This window comes from Rhinichthys klamathensis, unplaced genomic scaffold, assembly GCF_029890125.1.
Source record: "Rhinichthys klamathensis goyatoka isolate OS25496 unplaced genomic scaffold, OSU_Roscu_1.1 h1tg000050l_1, whole genome shotgun sequence".
Classification (NCBI taxonomy): Eukaryota; Metazoa; Chordata; class Actinopteri; order Cypriniformes; family Leuciscidae; genus Rhinichthys; species Rhinichthys klamathensis.
Window position 1 is genome coordinate 427,069 of NW_026606596.1, and position 13,103 is coordinate 440,171.

Here is a 13,103-nt window from a genome sequence, read left to right on the forward strand (position 1 = left end):
AATCATTCTAATATGCTGAGTTCAGCAGAACAGGAATTATTTGAAAATCTTATTTGAAATAGAAATATTTTGTAACATATAAATGTATTTACTGTCACTTGATCAATTTAACGTCATTTCTGAAGTATACATTTCTTAATTTTTTTTTTTTTTTACTACTGACCCTACACCTTTGAACTGTTTATGTATTTTTATTTACCGGTAGTTGTTTTTCTTTGCATATTTGTGACAAAATGCACGGCCACTTGCAGAATCATAAGTACAACCATAAACCATACCTTGGTTAAGCTCAGTCTCAAAAATGTGAAGGCGAAACAGTATTAATCTTAGTTAAACCTCTGATGATGAATTGGCCACTAAGGGATAAGTTGTCTGAAGATGCAGAAGTCCCAATACATGTAGCTCTGTTTATTTTCTCATTTCCAAAGACAATTTGTTTTATTTTCAATTGTTGAGTGTTAATTTTGGAATGGTGTGAACTCGAGCAGGAACAGTGGTTACAGGTCACGTTTTTGTTTTGGGGCTGGCTAGTGATGCGCACACTGATCGTTCTGTCTGCCGGTGAATAGAGAACTTCAGGAGCATGCTGTTATTGAGCACACTCTGTGTGTAGACCATGTGATCAAATCTGATGGTGCAGCAGGATTGAGCTCGCTCAGAGAGCCTCCTTTTGTGTGCATTGTTGTTGAGAACGTTTAAGACCTGTGTGGCTAAAATAACCTCAGATCGCAGTTGTGCTAATATCTCTACAGGGGGCAGCCTGCTGTAAAGCATCCTCCCCTAGCAAGACCAAGAGCTGTTGTAGTGCTTGGGGTCAGTGTGGCAAGTTTACTCCATTTAGGCTTGACGTAGTTGCAAATCAGTGTCTCTCTGAGGGTTAGTGGCCAATCCTCTTCTATGGTTCTCACTCTAAATGCAGATGTTTGGCAGGTATCCATATTGATGGCACACTGCCTGTACTGTGTTTTTGGACAGACTTTTTCAGGTTAATGACCACAGTTTTAAAGCTGCTCTCAGTGGGTCTCATTTATCAATCTTACATAAAAACGAGCGCAGATCTAAGCGTAGAAATCATCTTATGACAGGGTTCACGTGTGATTCATGAAACATTCGTATGCTGCCAATCCCATCGTATGAATGATCGGACGTTGATAAATGATCGGCGGCTGAATACAATTGTCATTTGAATATCACGTCCCTAAAAATTCACGTTTTAGAAGCCTCGCCCCTAGGATTTACGACATGGAGAAACATAACCCGGCCAAGAAGAGGAAGTAATCTCATGAAAGAGAAATTGATTTTACTCCCAAAACACCCGTTATCCTCGTAATTGCAAACAATTACATTCATTTATATATTAAATACCGATAAATAACACAAAACATTTTCAAACATTATAAAAACTATAGCCAAGTGAGGCTATTTCCCCCCTCACTCCACAAAAAATCCTTTACATTTAACGGTATTCAGAACAGAACAAGAATGAAAAATAAGTAGCTATAAATTAGGACTGCACGATTAAGCGCAATTTACTTGCGTACACGAGCTGAGACCTGACGTGAGATTTGATCGTAGCCACTGCTTACGTCCATATTAATAAATGGCAAGTTTTGCGTGGAAACGGCCGTACACACAGATTTCTGTCGTACGTTAATTTCATAAATGAGGCCCAGTAACCCTATATGAGACAATGCCTGGACCAGAGACGCATCCTTAAACACTTTCTTATATATCCAGAATGATTTTTGTGGAACTAAATCCGGGTGCACACTGTACGATTTATAATAGTCCTTTACGATTGTTGCTTGTCAGATTGTACGAATATGATCCCCACTGTAAGCCATGCCACACTGTAGGATCTCAGTTGTCATTAATGTCAGACTGTTCGGCAGTCAAGACACGTTAAAAAATGGACTATTAAGTAGACTCGTCCAGGGTTTTACATCATCAACCCATGACACGTTTAGTGACTGTGAGCGGAATTAAATGCGGGAGATAGAAATTGTGGCTAGCAAACAAAAACAATTTTTAGCGTTTATTTTGATCATTGCTTTTCTTAAAAAAGGAAACGGGGACAAAACGAAGACAAAACGAAGACGTGTGTGTGGAGCAAGTGGTGGTTTGTTGTTGTCTCACTAATTGCGTAATCGGGTTTGCTCTCTTATTGGTGTTTGATTTGACGTTTGTCGTAGGAGAAGCCACACTGCTGGACTGCGCATCAACTTCTGACATTTCGGAGGTGGTAAGATTTGATCGCAAGGGTCATTACTCGGCTGTCGGTGAACATGTCAAACTAGCGATCAAAGACTTAGCCCTAGGATCAAAGATGATACATTTTTTAGGATTCACAAACGGCCAAATCTTAGCCAAAATCGTGCAGCGTGAACCCGGCTTTAGATGCTTAGATGTTGTTCCTAGGGTCAACAAATCTGAATAGCAAGACTTTGTGATATTCTGTTGTCTAGATCAGTTTTTTTTCAAAGTGTGGGGCGCACAGATACTGATTCGTTATTCTTCAGACCATTTACTTGTCACCGTTGAAACAAGCCTAACATAGAAGTTGCTCGCCATAGAAAAGCACCTCTTCAGCGGAGCGGACCGAATCACAAGCTGCTATGCGTTGCTCCGCTGCTGTGCGTGTTCCGGTGAAAAGACGAACAAGAAGCTGAGCTTGTGAGGCGCAGTCAAAAGCTATTATATATTGCCACTTTTATATATTGTTCATCCAAAGCATCACTGAAATATTTAAATAAATCCAAGTATGAGCAATAGTAAAATGCAACAATTGCCGTAGCAATTAATTCATGCAGGAACTTTTTTATTTTACAAATGTTTCCTTTTAAAGCATAATGCAGTGGCATTTCATGGAAATACAAGTGGGTTTTTCTGGTCAAGCAATTTTGTCAATGGACTACTTTTGCTTTAAGATGCTTCAATGTCTGTGATGATTCCAGATCAGCAGAGCAACCCTAATGCGCTGTGGAACAAAGGATTTTAAGCACATATTAGGAAGCTGGCGTAGTTTGGACTTATTTTCACGGAGCTCAGGCTTTACAGAGCTCTGAGTGTGACTAATTTAGAAGTGTTATTGTCCTTTTACATATATTAAAGAGCCTAATGCATTCATGAAGAGTAGAGTCAAACGCAGTGTAATCCTTGAGGTCAAAGAGCAGACACTTACATCTCAATGATGTGTGATGTTTCTAACATGTTTGAAATACTGACAACACTGTTTTTAGTTACAAATGAATCAGATTTTTTCTTAGGCCTGTAATGATCACATCAGATGACAGTTAAATGATTCACAAGATTTCAGATGCTGATTAAATATGACTCATTCTGTAAATACATAAATCCAATCAGAAGATATGTCCTTAGTTGATTGGGTCTCCAATTAATAATTTTGTTTCTCTTTTTGAAGCACATGTGGCTGCTTAACTTAAGCACCTGTCTCTCTCTCTCTCTCTCTCTCTCTCTCTCTCTTTCTTACTCAGAGAACACCTGTCTTGCTCCTTCACGTTCTTCCTGCATGGAGACAGTAATGTGTGCACCAGCGTGGAGATCAACCAGCACCAGCCCGTATACCACCTGAGCGAGGAGCACCTGACATTGGCCCAGCAGGCCTCCAGCCCTTTCCAAGGTGATAGAACACTCTTTACTTGATATGCTTTTTCATCTTTTCTCCCCTCTCTCCTCTGCTTTTGTTTCTCCTCGCACTTTTACCATTTCCAGCATTTCCTTTCCTATCAAAATGAGATGATTTTTATAATTAGTAAAGCCTAGTGGCATTCTGTCTGCCCCTCCTTATCTAAAAAAATAATAATTAAAATACAGAAATAGTTTTTACAGAAAGACCTTTTCCTGTTGTGAATACTTGGGGAAGAGGGAAGTGTTTTTCATTACCCGTAACATGGGCAGGGCTTGATGTCCTGATGGTGACTTCTGCACATCCTTAAATCTTAAAATTGAAACAAATGATATTTGATATTTTTATTTTTATTGCACCAACCTTTAAGTACAATAGAAAGTGGAATTAAGTGGTCCTTCCAAAAAGTGGTCCTACTTATTCAAAACAAAGGCGTAATTTAATGACGCTGTGAATGAGCGTGGAATCATGGGATATGTCGTCTTCACCTCCACAGCCGATGGAAAGAAATCCGCTGGGAATTGGGCAGAAATCATGTTCATGGATGAGCTAATGTATAAAAGTTTTATTAACTTTACAGTGGTATGAAGCAGGGCGGGGCAGAGAGGCCAGGACATTTTACATTGCCATTTTTATTAGTCTTATATGCTGCAGTCGGCCGCTGCCACTCCTTTTGTTTCGTTGTTTATATATATATATTAGGATTAAAGTTACGTTTATCGTCAACCTCCTCCTTCCCTGAACTTGAACTTTGTTACAGTTATGTTTGATCACTTAAATTCACATTATTTTATTTCATTCTAACGAAATAGCTGCAAGTGTTGAATTTCTACTCGTACAGGTCAGTTTATTCGACTAATTGAAATTGTGGAGTAACAGCTCTGTTTTTACTGGGTAAAACAATCATACTAAAAATACACTTGCGTGTGTTGAAAGTTATCTAACGTTACTCTGGGTGTTCGCACGGTGGCTGGTATGAAACACATGTTGCACATAGCAGTAGGCTAGATCGATTAATAAAAACTGGATGACTTGTGTTGCTAATAGGGGTGTAAATCGGAGTCTTGTTGACGATTCGATACGATACCGATTTCTTAAGCCAACGATTCGATTCTTTTCGATACCTCAGAATTTCCCGCGATACGATTCGATTCAATACTAGATATTTTTACATGATATCTATTAAGTTTCAAATAAATCAACAACAAAAAAAATAATTAGCCTTTTATTTAGAATACAGAAACAGCATTTGTGGCGAGCAGGACGCAGCCGACGTGAGAGAATGGCGCGAGGCCGGTGGCGTGAGTGTTAATGAACGTCACCTTTTGAGACGCACCGGTCTCTCGGTCTTCAGCGTCGTCGCTCCTCTTTTTATGCTTCCGCTCCTTCGTGAGAGATGCGAGACTGGTGCGTCTCACAGGTGACGCGTGGTGAAGTAGAAGACAATAATGAGGTTAGCGCCACCCGCAGCTTAGGAATAGGTTGTACGCATATGTTGGAGCTGATGCTGAAAATAGACAGGCGGCAAAATAAACGCATTAATCGATACTCTTGCGGACGCATCGATGCATCGAATCGTCTGCTGTATAATCGATGGATCGATATGAATCGATTGATATTTACACCCCTAGTTGCTAATGGCATGCAATTCATTTTAAAACATTGTATGGTAGAGAAAATGGTGTATTACTGTTACTACAAATAAAGCTCTTTCTGGTTATTCTATGTTAGCCACTTGACAAAAGAACACTGAGCCATGCTGCCGTGCAAAGGCAAAAGACCGTAACTTCGTGTTTGGTCGAAAATTCGTTTTTTATATTTTTGGCACATTCAAGACCCCCTTTATCATGTGGATAAGTATCTTGAGTCAATTCCGTCGTTTTTTCGAGAAAATAATGGGTTGTCTTAACAGTAACTTCCAAAAGCCCGTGAGAAACCAAGGCAGAACACCGTAACACCAGTTACCGCTCTTTGGCTTTGTTTTGGAACGCTCATTTTGAGTTACGGTACTCTGCCTTTGTTTAGCCGCGCGTCAATATGAAGTTACGGTGCTGGCGTTCTATCAAATATGCTACCTTTCAGATTGTACGGTGTTCTGCCTTTGTTTTGCTCTCCATTAAAATTGAAATTACGATGTAGCCTGTGTACTTTGTACAGCTGCCATCAGTCCCTGTAACTTCTGATGTCCTCAGAGCTTTGTCCAGCACAAATGCGGTCAGAACATTTAGTATGGTCTGAACCCGCTCCATATGAAAAACGTGCGATAGGCTATCCATCGCAAATGATATATGCAGAGTTGACAGAAAAAAATGTTACACACGCCTAGCAGGTGAATACAACAAAGAACTAAATCCCCGCCTCACCCAGATCGGGTTGAAACAATCATGCATCTAGCTGGCAGAGTGCCAAAACTTCGCCGGCGCCTTCAGCTCCGCCCTGAACACGGTCGAGCCGACGCGCGACTAATATCACAGAGTGATAATAATGAAGCAACAACGGTATATTGGTGCATACAACATAATGCAGCAAGAATTGTTGGTGCACACAACATCAGACAAGCTGTTACAAGCGGGTTGTACCTACAATCACACTGTCCGGAATAAATCCGCGGGACGAGCGAAGTGCACTGCACAATAATAGGGCAGACAGCTGAAACCACCGCTACTGAAAAGACGCAGAACACAGAAGGTTGTGCTATAAATGCATTAGTCGTCTAGGTAGTCCAGAGCGCGCTCCCCACCGAGTCTCAAGATGGAAAGCACTGCGTTCGTACTTCGTACTTTTCGTGAACGTACGAGGAGCATGACACCTTCGAACACGAATATACTATAAACGAGTCCCCGGGTCGAATGTGCGCGAGGACCTGTTTTATCGTGATCATTTTGAACGCGCGTTTATCAAGTCTTATGCCACTCGGTACCAATTGAAGATCTTACCGCTATGGAGGTATTTTGCCATGTCTCATGTATTAATAATGCCACCAGAATGCAACCAAAGCACAGGGTAGTAATAAGTAGATGTCTATAAGTGTAAATCATACAAAATAAATGCCATGATCACTAGATTTTATACAGGTGCTACTATAATGATTTTGTTAATGGTGATCAGCAACCAAATATTGATAATGTGGAAGTTACTGCCTTTTGCCTTGGCATAACTTCTCACTTTTTGCTGACAATGCAAAGGCAGAGTGTACAGTAACTTTAAAATAGTGGTCAAAAGTCAAGTTTGAGCTCAAGATTTTTTATGTAGATAATTTTTATTACTAAAACATCTAATTGCCAGATTTACAGTGTCCTACCTATAATTAATTTGGAGGGACAACTGAAAATCTTTAAAGTCATTTTTCTCAGTTCCAAACTCTAGCGAGTTAAGGTCTTTCTCATAATTTTTTTATTTTGTAATATTTTGTAACTATTGATGTAATATTAACCCTTACTAGACAGAACTTACTAAATGTTATTTTAAGGCTATCGTTGTTATCATAGAAATGTTTGTATAGAGTGATAAAAGGCAAAATGGTCAATAAATTAGAAGTTAAGGTATTTTGCCTTTGTATGACCCATTATTGTTTTGCAGATAATGCAAAGGCAGAATACAGTAACTTCCGAATAGGGGTCAAAGGTCAAGTTTGAGCTAAATATTTTTTAATGTAGATAAATATATTCATTATGACAACTACTTGGCAAATTTTCATTGTCCTACCTATCATACAATTGGCTGGACAACAAAAAAACTTTAAAGTCATTTTTCTCAGTTTCACACTCTGGTGAGTTAAGGTCTTTTGCCTTTGTAGGGCAGCATGGTACAAACATGGTACTGAGTGCCATGGTAATATTGCAGAGCACTATTTTATTTGGTCTCTTCTGTTTAAAAAATTTCCACACTTTAGATCGTGCTGGAGGATCGCATCAAGTTCGATATTTTTGTAATAACGGCTGATTTTCAGCATGCCGGGCGTACCATCATTGGGGATGAACAGAAACGGCTCAACGAAATGACGCATTCCACGCAAATTGACTAATTATGTCGATTACGTCAACGTGTCATTCCAGCACTCCTATATAACAATGATTGTTTTTCTGTTGATTAAGGCCCCATCCACGCTACTGCGTTTTAGTTTAGAAACGGATAATTAAAACGAATACGATCTCCGTCCACACCAGCGTTTTAGCTGCGTATTAGAATTGATCTCCGTCCACATTAAAACGACTAAAAACGCGGATCACGTGACCATTCACCAACACTGGGCATGCGTGTGCCGGTGTAAACACAACTTCATTGATAAAATTATCCTACCATGCTCTGGGTTAACCCCAAACCGACGCTCCATGTACGGTCAACGCCGCCGCTGCACACGGGAATTGTCACAGATCGCTCGAATAATAGCTTGACTCCGGCGCATGTAGGCAGTTATAGTGTTGTAAAATGCAGAATTTACTTGTGCAACAGCTAATGATAAGATATACGCCATGACTGATGACACCCAATCATAGAGCCGAGCGTGAGCCTCTACTACGTCATCGTTTCTAAAGTCCTCCGTTTTGACTCGTCTACACTAAAACGCCCTCCGGAGATTCAAAACGAAAAAACGGATCGGCAGTGTTTCTAAACTTCTCCGTTTTGGGTCTCCGTTTTTGCCGTTTTAGTCTGAACGGGAGGTGCAAACGTAGCAAAAGGTCTCAGTTTTTAAATGAAAACGCAGTAGTGTGGACGGGGCCTAAGGTATGCAAACAGTTGCTTACCTGTGTAATAAAACACATAATATATTAAAGCATATTTAGTAAAACCGGAAATCAAGGGTGCCTTTATATGAACATGAAATCGAAAATGACAATTCTTATTTTTTTTTATGGAATATTGCATTGTTATTATTAAGGATTTATCTGTGCACATTATAAATGTATTTTTCACATTCAAAATCTTCAGTCAAAAACCTTAACTTCCCCTCCTCCTCGCAATGACATCTCTTCTCTGATTTCGTAATCGTGATTCGTGAGCAAATAATCCTCACTTTCAGCAACCTGTCACTCACATGAGATCGCAGCAGTTAGCAAATGACAATGGTCTAACCATCCAATGATTTATCCATGGACAAAATCAGGTTCCATCCTATGTTTTTTTTTTTCTTGTTTGAGAAGCCGTTTCACTTGAATATACATCACAACGGGGGAACAAACAATTGCTGACTTTAAGACCTTAACTGGATTTTTAAAGCCCTCAGTTGTTCTTATGTACCCAAGGAGTATCAGTGGGAAGTATTGTTTGTGATGCTCATTTTTGAACGGGTTTCATTTAGTATTGTGTTGTTAAGCTTGGCTGGAAAGCTGTATTGACCAATCTGCTCCGAGAACCATGCACTAGAATCACATCTGATGTTGTTTTGCATAATTGAGATTGTTTGTGTTCCTGCAAATTAAAGTTTTAAAACATAATTCATCCTTTTGATGGGAAATAACCTTTGCAGTGAATCAGGAATGTATGATGTGTCAATTGGAACCAGCTGACCTTTTTCTCACTCGCCTGCTCTCTCTCGATCTCCTTTGGTCTGCTGCTCACCGTTTCTGACAGTCTCGGATTAGTGAGCGTGCGAGTGTTGCGACTATGACCTCATAAAGAGCAGTGAGAGGGGTGTAATGAACTCATAGCTCACTTAACTGAGCAGAAGAGAGAGAGAGAGACTGGTAGTGTACAGATTGCTTGACAGAATAAATGTGAGGTGAACAGTGTGATATTGGAATACATTTGTTTGCCTATTTGTCTGAAAATTGCTTTATATCGGTGTGATGCCCCCAATCAAATGCAGACCAGAGCAGCAGACCTCTCTCTAATGATGGCCGACATGCGGATACATCTTTAGTAGATTCAATGCTTCGAGATCTCCTGCAATGCAAATTCTGACCTTCCACCCTGACACCTGCCTGAAGAGCTCAATGGCGGGCTTCCTTTCTGTAAATATTTTGTGGTTCTCAGCGGAGTCTTTTCTGATGCACTGCGACGAGCCGGGGGTCCAGAGGCTAAACAAATTCCGGCCCCGTCATCTTGGCTCAATCAGGGAGCTGTCGGATATTAAAAGAGCTATTTTTGCCTGGAGAGACATTCTGCAAACAAGCCGTGTTTATTTTGTTAGGTCTGGTCAGCTTGGTTTTTCTTGAAATAATGCATTTTGTCTTCCAGTGCTGATAAAGGATAATGATCGCTGTTAAAGCGTGAAGGTTTAAGCCACTGAAACCCATTAAAGATGAATCGTGCCACCTTTCCATTCATATAGCCCCCCTCCCCATTCCCTCTTCCCATACCTCTTCCGGATGGACGGAGGTGTCCTCTGTCATTGCGGCTTTTATGGATTTGTGTGATGAAGGCCATGGAATGAGCCGGCTAATGGAAGGACACAGGATGGATTCATCCCCCACCCCTTCTCCCTGGAAGCTCCTTCCTCCTCTTAACCCCTAAAATGTGGATCAATTTATCAAGTACAATATGAGATTTTCTTGGGAAAATTTAACTACCTAGTACCTACCTACCTCTATGTTTAGTAGTTTTTTTAGGCATGAAAACGGCATGTAACAGAGCGGCTCTTGAGAAACTAAAGTGTTTTGGTAAGATACCAATAGGGTGAAAACTGATCCTGTTGCTTCCATATTTGTGCTTCACCTGGTCTTGCTCTCTCTCCTTGTCTTTTTCTTTCATCCTGGTTCTGTCTCTCTCCCTCTGAGTGACCTGTTTATTTAAGTTGGTTTATGGGCTCTGAATGAGTGCTGCTTGGCAGTAACTGGAGGTTGTGTTGATATGAAAGGGTTTAAGAAAGTGTCTGAGAGAAAGGAGGAAGGAAAGAGACCCGGCTGCAGTGAAGGAGTCATTTAAGACCACAGTTAATGAGGAACAGAAGTGGAGAGAGCGGTTGAGAGGGAGCCAGGCGGGAGTGTTTGTACAGTGTTCATAGACTCATTTGCTTTGGCCCTGTTCTGATTACACGCTCTTCACTCTTCATGTGTTTCTTCTACATATGCTGGGCTTTTTACATCGGAAGAACCAGCAACTTTCCAATGACAACTCCAGATAAATACCACTTGATTTTACTTTTTAGCAGAGGTTCTTTTGCCTTATCATGTTAACATAAGTACTTACATGATAGGCGAATTGCTTAAGGGCAAAATGGTTAAGTGGTTATCCTCTGATGCATGTTATATGGTCTTGGTAATTCCTTTTGTTCACCAGCTAGTGTTATTACAATAATTTTTTTTTTTTGCTGGCTTTTAGATATCATACAATTACAGTTAACAATTGAATAGTCTTTTTTTCACTCATGTCTTTCACATTGTAAGCTTAAAGGGTTAGTTCACCCAAAAAATGAAAACTGTCATCATACTTACTCACCCTCATGTCGTTCTAAATTCATAAGACTTTCGTTCCTTTTCAGAACACAAATAAAGATCTTTTTGTTGAAATTTGAGAGATTTCTGTCCATCCATTGACAGCTACACAGCTAAAACTTTAAGGCTTTAAAAAGATTGTAAAATTAATCCATACGAATTGAGTGGTTTAGTCCAAATGAAGAAACACTACCACTTTATATGCTAAACAGATTTAATTTAAGCGTTTTTTTACATATAAACATTCATCAACTCACACATCAGTTGTGGTGAACGGAAACTCAAGCATGTTCGCTTGACGTGCAAGAACCAATGAGGTTCATTCTCGTGTCACACAATAAGTTTGAGCTTCTGCAAGAGGTTTGTTCTTGGTTGAGCTTCTGTTTCTTCGCTGATCAATCAAAAAATGGAAAAAACACTTTTCATATGGATTAGTTTTATGATCTCTTGATGAAGCGTCAAAGTGGTAGTTGCGTAGCTGTCATTGGAGGTACAGAAAGCTCTGTTTTATTAAAAATTAGGGCTGTCAGTTAAACGCGTTATTAACAGCGTTAACGCAAACCCATTTTAACGGCGTTCATTTTTTTATCACGCGATTAACGGCCTTTTTGTCCTAGCAAACTTTGTAGTTTTTTTCACATGCTTCTGCAACATGTTGCTTCGTCGAACCAAAGCGCAAACGGATCTAGCTAGACCGGAAACAAAACAACAGGCACGACGCACACACTCGTTTGGGCTTGCGAGCCGGCCAAATAGTAGGTTAACGTTACGTTTTGAGTGGATGACGAGCGCGAGACGCCGAAATGGATGCCAATAAGATTCTGGATAGAAAGTTTACTTTTAAAAAGTTGCCAAATGGTTCCATTGACGAGACCAAAGTGATCTGTGTGTTTTGTCGTTGTGAACTGAGCTATCGTCATCGCAGCACGTCCAGTCTGAAATACCACTTCAGCACACACATACACACACACACACACACAGCTGATGCGAATTCTCCGCCCCCTCGTCAATATCAGGACCTCATCTGTATTTCTTTCACCCTTTTATTGATGGACAGTGTAACATTGTGTGAGAGATTATTTGCTCCAAGTGAGAATGTTAGTGTGAAATTGAACACAGTATATGCCAGTGTTGTTTTCAATAAAAAACATTTGCACAAAGCAAGCTGATCCACTTTTCCATGTTGATAAGAGCATTAAAATGAATAAAAATAATGGGACAAAAAGAAATCAAGAGACATTTAGAATAGATAAAAATGTGCGATTAATCGCGAGTTAACTATGACATTAATGCGATTAATCGAGATTAAATATTTTAATCGTTTGACAGCACTAGGGTTGGGTACCGAAACTCGGTGCCAATAGGGAACCGGTTTCGAAGTTAACGGTTGTAACCAGACCGAATAAGAACGAAAAATTCGGTGCCTGATTTCGGTGCCTAACTTCATTAGGCACACACACACGCGCAAGGTCTCTCGCTCTCTCCCTCTCCGCCGTGCGTGTGCTACACAGTTTGGAGCACAGTTTCTTCTGTCTCGCAAGCGCGCTCTTTCTCGCAAGGTTTGGCTGCATTTCACGTGTAAAATTACGTGTCAGAACGCGCTCTGGGTGGGACGATAGTCTGAATCCCATATAGAATCAAGCCAATCCATTGGCTAATGGCGCGGGCGCCGCCTCGACGCACTTACGTCGTCATATTATGTTGGCGCGCGCGCGCCATCTGCTCCTCAGATTTCTCTGCCGAAAAAGGAAGCTGGTCGGCAGCGCGAGGAGCTTGGCAGCGTCCCGTTCCCTATTGAGGGATATGTTACACCAGTAACCAGAGATGTTCTCTTTCGTAGGTTCACTTAATGCTGCGTAGCTAAGAAGCAGTGGATTTGTAGGCTGCTGTATCACGTGCCGTTTGAACTGACGCGCTACAGCGATCTGTCACATTTCAAAGAGCCAAAACATTATATATTGTGTGAATCTCGTAAAAATATTGACAGAATCTGACAGCTGTGGATTTGTTCCATATCAAAAGTAACCTTGTCTGTCTGTCGGTGTCAGTGTCCTCTTTGTCCGCGATTTTTCTGTGTGAAAAGG

General features: G+C 40.6%; 1 protein-coding gene across 1 annotated transcript in view; it reads left to right on the forward strand.

Annotated features, from left to right (window-relative positions):
* Nucleotides 1-13,103, forward strand: part of med13a (mediator complex subunit 13a) — a 117,390-nt gene that overhangs the window by 59,620 nt on the left and 44,667 nt on the right. The window contains exon 4 of the mRNA XM_056247638.1: nt 3,495-3,640. Coding sequence (XP_056103613.1) covers nt 3,495-3,640 — 146 coding nt within the window. The remainder of the gene's footprint in view (nt 1-3,494; nt 3,641-13,103) is intronic.